The sequence below is a fragment of the Sander vitreus genome, chromosome 14 (assembly GCF_031162955.1).
Source record: "Sander vitreus isolate 19-12246 chromosome 14, sanVit1, whole genome shotgun sequence".
NCBI lineage: Eukaryota > Metazoa > Chordata > Actinopteri > Perciformes > Percidae > Sander > Sander vitreus.
The window spans coordinates 27,020,598-27,031,162 of NC_135868.1; the positions used below are offsets into that span (position 1 = coordinate 27,020,598).

Sequence of the window (10,565 nt, forward strand, 5' to 3'; positions counted from 1 at the left end):
TCCTTGGAATCTGGCATAGTATCCTCATACTTCAATACCGCCTTAGTCACCCCTATCCCTAAGAAGCCAGGTTCGGATTTGGAGGATGCAAACAACTAGCGGCCGATCTCCAACCTTCCATTCCTAAGTAAAATCCTGGAAAAAAAAGTTCCTGCCGAATTCCATCAGCATATGTCCAACCATAAGCTCTATGAAACCCTTCAGTCAGGATTCAGACCGTTTCATAGCACAGAGAACGTCCTCATCAAAATCAATGATCAATGATCTTCTCACCGCTGCTGACTACAGAAACATCAGAATACTCACTCTCCTCGACCTCTCCGCAGCCTTTGACACGTTCGCCCATACCATTCTCCTCAACCGCCTATCTCATCACCTTGGTATCACTGGCACAGCTCTCTCCTGGTTTCAGTCTGACCTCTCACACAGGAAGCAGTTTTTCACCATTGGTAACTCCCCCTTCCACCCAGCTCTGGACAACCAAGGCTCTGTGCTATGAACCCATCCTCTTCACCATCTACATGCTCCCCCTTGGTCAGACTATCCGGCAACATGGTCTCACTTTCCAACTCCAACGCCGATGATACACAGCTCTAATCAGCAACAAACCATCCACTCAGCTCCCCCCCCTCTCCTTGGTAAACTGTCTGCATAACCTCTGCATAACTGAACAGCAATAAAACAGAGCTCTTGGTTGGGGCCCCCAAGGCGCTGCTCCAGAAGGTTAGAGATCTCATCCTTGATGTTGACAGGTGCGCCATCTGCCCATCCTCTGAGGTCCAAAATCTTGTTGTAATCCTGGACTCCATCCTCTCTTTCCATACTTACATCAAATCACCACATCAGCCTTTTTTTCATCTTAAAAACATCTCCAGACTCCGGCCATCGCTCTCTGACTCTGTGGCAGAAACCCTCATGCATGCTTTTATTACCTCCTGTTTGGACTACTGTAATCGAGTCCTCCCTGGGGTCCCCTGCAGAACTCTGGACAGGCTCCAGTATGTCCGAAACTCTGCCTCCAGGGTCCACACCCACACCAAGACCTGGCAGCACATCACCCCAACCCTTATCCACCTTCACTGGCTCCCAATCAAGTCCTGCATCAATTATAAAATCCTCCTTTTCACCTACAAATCCCTCCATGCCCTGGCCCCACAGTACCTCTCCGACCTCCTCCATCCATACACCCCACCCTAAAACCTGCGGTCCTCAGACACTGGCCTGATCTCCATTCCCCACACCAGACTCTGTACCTTTGGAGACAGAGCCTTCAGTGTTGCAGCCTGTCCCTCTTGAACACCCTCCCTGCAGATATCCGCAATGCTACATCTCTGGACATGTTTAAAAAACTCCTCAAACACCACCTGTTCACCACAGCCTACAACCTCCCCTAGCTCTGTTTACCCCGTAATTCTGTCTTTGGGTTTCGTGAAAATAAATAAATGAATAAATAAAAGTTGTTATTATTATTATTATTATTATTAATAAATACACAGGGTAACGTTAGCTTAGCATTGGCTTGCAGCTTGACTTTTCCAGACTCCATGGCCACTGCCAGAGTAGGAGATTACAGAGAAACAACAGAAAATCCTCCTGCTTCCCTGAAGTCACCGTGTGGCAACATTTTGCCTTCCCCGTGAGTGAGTTATGGAAACAAACCGCGAAGGTAGAGCATGTAGGCTCTGACAGGACTCCATATCACATTCATGTACACCTTGTTAAAATCATGGTGCATTCCATTGCACATTGTTAATTTTGAAAAACTCAAACTGTTGTTGTAAAGTGCACTACTGCCATTTAGTGGCTCTTATTGTGGCATTGCCGTCACAAAACAAAATATCAAAATCAAATCTAATTGTGTATTTGGAGAATCGTGACACCCCTACTATCACACTATAACAAAGTACATCACACTATAACAAAGTATGAGATTTCTCTCCAGAACATGAAAAAAATAAAGCTTCCTCTGTCTTTCTGTTCTAGTGTTATTGTGTCCTCGGGTATGGACATCATTGGAAAATGGCCGGGTGTCTTCTTGGCCCCTGGGGCCCCCAGTGGAGGGGACAGTGCTAAATTACAGCTGTCTGCCTTCCTTCATCCTCATGGGTCGAAACTCAACACAGTGCAATAAGATGGGCAAGTGGGACACGCCCAAACCTGTGTGTCACTGTAAGTCACTTTCATTTAAATTAGCTGATGTCACATGCTGACACAGTTCTAACAGTAGAAGCCTCCCTGTACACTTACACTCATGTTTAGATGGCTCATCAGTACACTAATGCTAATATAAAGAGCAGAAGGAGCCAGTGTGAAATGATGAACAGGACAGTGTATGATTGGCTCTAGTGTATTTTTGCAGTGTACAAATCTTGGAACAAATGAAATATGTTTGTGGCCTATTTCAGTTGGACTCATAGGAATTCTCAAACTTTTAAAGCTGAGCTGTAAAACCCAAATATGTTTTGTCTCCTCTTTTCTATCCCAAAGATGACCGCCACTACAAAGGTAAAAACATGTTCTCTCTTCCCACTCTTCTTTCTTCATTTCATTACTTTTCACTGGTGATGTTACATGCTGTGCCGAGACTTGTGTTGAGCAATCCAGGAAGTTTTCTCTGAAGCAATTGTCGAGGTTGTGTGGTTAAGACCAATGATTCATTGATGACGTCCGCAGCCATAACACAGTTAAGAAATAATTTTTCCTGAATAATAGTCTTCCCTTTACATCACTTTCCTAGTTCCTAGTTACACAAGTAAATTCAGTGCCCTCTGCCACTGTAACTTCCAGTTTTAGAACACTAATAGTGCCCTTCCTGCCATTATTATGAAACAATTATTTACTAAAGGATTGATTGCACACATTTGATGCATTACTCACAATACAGATACAGTTATGTTATGCTATCATAGGCCTACTTATCAGAAACTCAGTCCCTCCAGGATTTTGAGGCTTTATTTTCTGGGATTGTTGATCAGGCATTTTGGGCCAGCTTTTGTAAAAAATTGCAATGCACGTTGCAATGTCGTTTGTATTTTTGTTATGATGAAGTTGCGATGTTTGTTTTCTTGATAAGATACTGCATGGTTTAGATCACCCCCAAATTATTCTAACAGCTCATGGTGAAAGCTCAAGATCATTGAGCTCAAGATCATTGAGGGGAGACTGGTATATGAAACATTTCTCGAAAAATATGTGCTCAAACTGCTTTACAGTTACAGTTACAGCAACAAAAGAAATTGGGTTGGGCCATGACTTTCAACCCAACGAGGAGAGAGGCGGGGCAAGGTGGAGGGTGGGGGTGTGGCCTTGACCAACTGCCATGCTTCGCTCATTTGCAAGCCATGATGTCTCCAAGGGGGTAAGCTTCTCCTCAGACCGCGAACCTCCTATGGCGCCATTTTGATGCTAATAAGCCATCATCTACCGTTAGCATTCCATTGACTGCCATTCATTTTGGCGCAACTTTGACAGCGAATAACTTTACATCTGAAGCGTTTAAAGACTCTATTTGTCCATTGTTTATTTCTAAAGAAACACGACAATGTATAAAAGGCTCCATTACCTTGTACCTCACATTATGGCTCCGTAGCAGACGTTTTTGTAAAAATAGGCTAACGATTGTGTCATAACCACGCGACTTACTGTCGCATAGTAGAGGAATTACCGTATAGTACAGGAGAAGCGCGCAGGCAGTTTCGTCTCACATTAGCTGTTTAAGTTTAATTACTAATGTTAACTAGCATTTTAGTTAGCAATAATTAGCCTGTGCCTATGTTGTCTCCTACACTCTCCATCTCTGCAATATTCTGAATGATTGAGATTTCTCTTGGCACAGCTACCAGAAGACTTACAACTTTCAGACAGGTTGCTCACGTCACATTTACGTTGTCTCTCTCAGTTGGAGGCTGCGCAGTAACACTCAGCCATCACCGGAAAAGTGCTTCTAATGGCCTTCATTGGTCTCCGTCCAGAGAAACGGGATCTGTTGGTCCATTCTTATATACTGTCTATGGATGTCTCTCTCTTTCTCATAGGCGGGCCAAATTCTCTGGGCGGGCAAAGCAGAAAAAGGGGAGGTAACCTTTCCCCTTATGATGTCATATAGGGAAGATTCCAGATTGGCCCATCTGAGCTTTTATTTTCTCAAAGGCAGAGCAGGATACCCAGGGCTTGGTTTACACCTTTCACCATTTCTAGCCACTGGGGGACCATAGACAGGCAAGGGAAACTCATATTAATGTTAACAAAACTCATAAAGTGAAATGCCATGGGACCTTTAAAGTAATGTATTTAAATTGGAAGCATCTTTCATGTCTGCACCACATTTTTTCTACAGTAGAGAAGCTGTATCAATTTGCTATTATTGGCATTTTTAGGACATTAACCGCTGCTTTAATTAACATTTATTCACAAGATCTTATCATGGTTTATATTTCTTTCTTTTAATGTTATTAAGTCGGTCTTATTACCAGGCAAGCTGTATTGCTTTTGTGGTTAATTGATATTTCTACATTAATCAAGATTTATTTACGAGATGTTATCACAGGTTTCATATTTTTATTTTAATGTTATTATCTTGTCTTATTACCGGTGAAATATTACAGTATGCTGTAAAACAGAACAAAACAAAGGCATTCATAGACTATACCCCACAATGCAATGTGGTCATTCATATTGGACAGCGATCAGGCAGCTCTTTAACGCCAATATTGCTTTAATGTAGTTGTTCATTTTTACGAATCTATACAATTGGCCAGAATATGGTTGTTCATATTTACAAATCTATACAAATGGCCAGAATATGGAAGTCTATACAAATAGCTTATTACCAATAACTTACATCAATGTTTTTGTAAGCCATACAAATAGCTCTGTTTACCTTTCTAGAAATTATTTTCAAATGCTCAAATGTTCATTTTCACAAATCTATACAAGAGGGCAGAATATGGAAGTCTATACAAATAGCTTATTACCAATAACTTGCATCAATGTTTTCAGTAGCCTCTATCAAAAGCTCCTGCTCGCTTGTTGTGAATTATGCTCTGGTGCACATATTTTCAATTCAACCATGAGGCGTTTTTGAAGTAAGTAAATCATGTGTATATCAGAATTCTTTAGTTAAACTTAGCAGCACCTCTCCATTCTGGTTTGGTCTTCAATGTGTAAAGCCAAGATGAACAGACCACACCAGGCCTCACTTGTTCATTCACTTATTTGGGACGTTACTTTGCTTTTATTAAGTAACAATTTGGTGATATCCTACATTCCAGAAAATGTAGTTCTAAAGATCCACTTCTCAAAAATGTGTCTACTTGTTATTGCCATGCTGTTACTATTTATTGTTTAAAGTGTGCACTTTCCTTTACTCTAAAAGATTATTAGGCTGCACTACCTTTGAAATATAGTAAATGTGGTAAAAGCTCTAGCTGATCCTGCAATCTGAACAAATACCAAGATGCTGTATTTTCAGCTGATATTTCATTTGTTTATGGAAATGCAGATTGTTTATGCAGTGTTGAGCAATGTGAAAGAACACCCTTGATTATTTGTACTGTGATAACTTATTTTTGCTATTGACTGATATTTTCAATACTTTATTGACTGATACTTTTGAGATCAGTCAATAAATGCTTCTGGTATTGCCCCCATCTTTATGTTGTTGCTGAATATATCTTTTTAAAAATGTGTCCTGTTTAGCTATTTTACATCACACAACATTGGATTAATGTAAGAAATGAATAAGTGGAATAATTAATTGTGGAGTCATGTCATTTTTGCTTATGAAGGCTCCTGGATGCTAATTTCTTACATAGCTTTCCACCTGTAACTTATGTAGCTAGAGGGGAAATCTTTCTGTTTCTTAATGTACCCATTAAACATTATCAGAAAAATTGCCCCCCCTGAGAATTTTTTCAGGAGCCGCCACTGGCCGGTGGTCTGGCGATTGTTGTGGAAGTTTTCGTTGCAGCAGGTGTTAGAGGTTTTGGAAAAAAATAGAATTTGTGAAACAAAATAAAGACAGTCGAAGACTAAACAAGTTAGGTTTTTGTATTTTATTATAAACTTGCAAGTTTACAAGGAAGCACACAGTTCACAAAAGGCACGCAGCGCTGGTGTGAAAGGTCTCTTCAACGAATAAGAACAAGCACACAGTATATATGCATCTCCAGTGAGATAGAAAGACATGCCCCCTTTCTAAACATGACTCAACATTTCTTACAATCAAACATAGTCAGACATTCAGGAGCCACTTCACTTCTTCCCCTCTGTAGCACTTTCTAGGTTTAGACATCTCGTTTATCTCAACTATGTGAGAAGTCTCAACTATCCAGGGAGAAATAACAGATAGTTTAGGGTGATCTTGTAGCCCCTATCTGTTCAGCGTACACATTACGTTCCCAGACTTTGTGGCTCTTACTTTCAACATGTGAGAATAAGAAAAACTCACTTCCAGTATTGTGAGAGAAACAGTAAAAGAAATTATACAAATAATATAGAGAATCATGCTTAAATGTAAATTTGCCATCACACTATGTCCTCCATAGCCATAGCGAAGGCATCTTCGCAACAAAAACTTGAAGTTTATTTCCCTTCAAAAATAGGTAATTGAGCACTGTAGTGGTTATGACCATATCAGTGACTATGTAACTACATGGAAACCAAATGATGCCTGTGGCTTGCACAGTAAATAGTGTTACTGAAGGCTAGCTCTAGTCTCGCGCTGAAGTCCCATTGGAATTCAGTTGTTGCAGCAAATGGTAAACAAATGCGAACCATTCCTTTTCGGATGGAGAGCAACACACGTTATTCTTACTCCAAGCTTTTTCCCTTGTAAACACCTCCGATCTTCACTCTTCTAGCCTGGCTAGCAGGCCGAGCTGGATCGAGACAGGTGACAGTACAAACTTTGAATTTAAACAGTTTCTTCACAATGTCTGAGTTGAAAAGGCATCTTGTTGTCACGTAAGGGCTCTGTTCATGTTGCACAGACATTTTAACTGCATTTGTGTCTGTTAAGAGGCACAAAGGCACTTTTTATAAGGTGCCTCGACAACTGGCATTTTAGCTAACTGGGAGCTTTGGAAGTAGCTGCAGCAACTCCAGTTTGCTAGCACCGATTTTGATGTTGTTTTTCCCCATCGACAGTACTCGGAGATATATAGCGATCAAGATTCAGGTAAAAATCTGCAGGAATTCTCCTTTGAGGAAGAAGGGACTAGTTTTAGGAAGCATTTTTAAGTAATTAAAAGGACAAGTAGATTGTTGGGAAGGTTTTTGTTCACAGAGTAAGATGTATAGCTTTGTATGGGTATGTCTACATATACACCATGTGTTTTGGTATTTTTGTCACACTGCTATACTCAGCCTACTGCACACAGACACAAGTACTTTTGCGTATTTTGCTGAAATAGAGACCTGTGTGCAGTGGTGCGATGCTGACCATCTCATTCAACCATTACAAAAGAGGAAATGGTCGTAACATGAGTCAATGGGTATCAGAGATCATAAATAATGAACCAATCAATCACGTCTGCTCCTATATGTACCTTTCATATAATAATAATAATAATAATAATATAATATCTCGTGAATAAATGTTGATTAAAGCAGCGGTTATGTCTTAAAAATACAAATAATAGCAAATCATGACAGCTTCTCTGCTGCAGATAAAAACGTGGTGCAGATTTAAGATGCTTCCAATTTAAATATATTAGTTTAAAAAACATCCTGAGCATCACCAAAAAATGGGGGAAATGTGTCTGTACATGAATCAATAGATAAAATTACGTGACCATTTCACAAACTGCTGTGAGACTGGGTTGTGACTTTGCAAGTTCTTTTTTCCAAGAACGACTGGCAAGAACGTTCTCCCCCGGAACACAAGTCTGTTCTCTATCGTATCGAGACTCTCTCATCCACCGTTACATATTCCATTAGTATGGGGATGAGACAGTCTCTTCACTCAGAGAACCAAGGTTACAACGTAACCAAGCGTTCTTTGCATTCTTGGGATTGAGAAACGCCCAAAGTAAACAGTGAATTTGTCCGGTGGTAGTATATGTACAGTGTCGGTTTCACTTTGTCCATGAACAAACGCTGCAGCTCCACGAGACCAACATTTGAGGTGACACTTTAGATGAGTAATCCAAGAACAAACAATTGTTGAAAATAGCATGATTACCTTGGTAAATTCTTTAAATTAAAGCAGTCCTTAATCATTTGTCTTAAACATATACTGTATTTACCTTGTCATGTCATAAGCTGCTTTAAAAAAAAAAATTAACCTTTATTTAACCAGGTAGGCCGATTGAGAAGAAATTATCGAGCTGGCCAAAACAAAGCATAACCCGAGTCAAAATAGAGTTACACAATAAATATGCAAAATATAAACATACAAAAACCAGTAACCAGTGGAGTTGCATTATGGGCAGTGTAGAATGTCCATGTGTTTGGCCTAGAATAGTGACTAAAAGTAGGAATATTTCAGGCTCAGCTTTCATCTTTTAAATGTGTCCTCATGGAAGCACCGCAGTATATCAGTGGCATACCCCTTTAATGTTGAAACTGTTCTGACTGTAACATGAGATAAAAGGAAGGGAACATGAAATGAAGGAAATGGAAGTTATGTGCTTGTGGATATTGCAAAACTTGCCTCAACACTAGTAGTGTCAGTGCTCCCATCTTACCTCCTGATGGCGATAGTGTGCTGCTTCTAACATGACAGAGCTGTTTCCATCCCAGATGAACCTCCCAGCTTTTTGTTCAGAGCAGAGGTGCTTAAGGTGTGGCTCTGTGCAGCTGCTAATGTCCTGTAAACAACAAGCAGTAAACAGCTAATCTGGATTATGTGTTTTTGGGCAGGCATGTTCTTAAATTAGGGCTTCCTTTGTCTCACCAGAAGGAAAACTGATCAAGAGCATCTAGACTGTTTGGCTGTGGAAAAACAAAAAGGAATTTATAACCCTGGTGACTATAAAACCATCGCTGTAAATCATTATTCATCTTTACTTTTTAGCTTTATATTTTTCTTATCTGTTGTGGTTTCAGATAAATATAATAACCTTCATGATATTTTTCAATCAGTGTGAAACATTAGGTCAGTTAGACATTTGATAGTCTATATCCACGACGTATCATTTCCGGGATTGCGCCGTTGCCGCCGGCAATTCTGCCGGATGTCCGTCACCTTCCTCTTTCTTTGTGTTGGCATTCCAAACTCCGGTGGATAAATGAGGACTATGGTTAACTGCTCCTCAGATCTCTGCAGGATAAATCCAGACAGCTAGCTGTCCAATCTGAGTTTTCTGTTGCACCACTAGAACAACCTTTGAACGTACACATTTTCCACCAAAACAAGTTCCTTCCCGAGGCTATTTTGCAGAGGCACCATTTCTCCATCCAGCGCTTGTTTTTCTCCCATCCAGGAATGCTGTGAGGACCAGCCAGACCTTCCTCTGCAGCGCTGTGGAAGGTCTGGCTCTAGCGAGACTAAAGGTGTCCAAATGCTCCTCAGAAAAATTTAGAACCACCGCTGCAGGTGAAACCTTTAGGTGACATGTGATATTTGTTTTCTATGATGGATGTATTCATGACATTATCTTTTAGAATTCCATATATTTGATTCTGATTTCAGCTTCTAAAGAAATTCAATACATTTTCCAATTATAACATATCAGTTTAGTTCTCTTGCCTTTAAAATTCCCCAACTATAAATACATAAGTTCAAAGACACCAAATATATCCGTTAGGTTTATTTGCAAAGGCAACAACAAATATGATATGGGCTAAGATATAACAAAAAAAGGAAAAAATATACCATCTGAAATTACATTTCATCACAAAGAAAGAAAGGAAATGGTAAAATAGTTCTGAAACACATTCGCAACAAACAGTGATTTAATGCGACAACAAAACAATAAGCATGAGGTATGTGTCAGTTTCTGCTGACAGGCTCAATTACAACTGCTAAAAAAGACTCAAGAAGAAGGAAGGCAACAGTATACAGAATGTAGGTAATTTGCTCATCAAATAAGCTTTTAATATATTTAAATTTGAGAGAGAGGAAGATTGTGTTGCAGAATGACGGTACTTTTTCCAGTTGACATCCTCTGCATTTGATAGAGAAGTGCCGAATCATAGACTGTAAATAATAATAATAAATCTATGTGCCAAATCTATAATCAACAATGTCTGAAGTACTCCTCTAAAACTGTTCAAAACTGCAGCGGAAATTCATAATTGTAGAAAACAATATAATATTGACTCCTGTATCCTAAACAATGTACAGCTAAAGTGGATGCACTTGTAGGTCAGTGTATATTTTGGTCATTCGATGACTGATGATTTCATTTCATAAGCAGGTATTAAAAAACAAAAAACGAATGGTTATTTGATTTTCGTTTTAAAATACAAAATTTGAAATTGAAATACAAGGCGTTTTTTTCCTTTTCATGGTCAAAAGGGGATGGGAGAAATTTGAAATAGGTTTTTATTTTCATTTTCTATTTGTTATAACAAAAAATAAAATCACTCAAAAATAGAAACGAAAAAAGGCCTGTTTTTTC

General features: G+C 39.5%; 1 protein-coding gene across 1 annotated transcript in view; it reads left to right on the forward strand.

Moving 5' to 3' along the window:
- Positions 1 to 5,757, forward strand: part of LOC144529375 (gamma-aminobutyric acid type B receptor subunit 1-like) — an 86,505-nt gene extending 80,748 nt beyond the window's left edge. The window contains exons 6-8 of the mRNA XM_078268434.1: positions 1,984 to 2,169; positions 2,488 to 2,505; positions 4,035 to 5,757. Coding sequence (XP_078124560.1) covers positions 1,984 to 2,169; positions 2,488 to 2,505; positions 4,035 to 4,105 — 275 coding nt within the window. The 3' untranslated portion in view covers positions 4,106 to 5,757. The remainder of the gene's footprint in view (positions 1 to 1,983; positions 2,170 to 2,487; positions 2,506 to 4,034) is intronic.
- Positions 5,758 to 10,565: the final 4,808 nt, after the last annotated feature.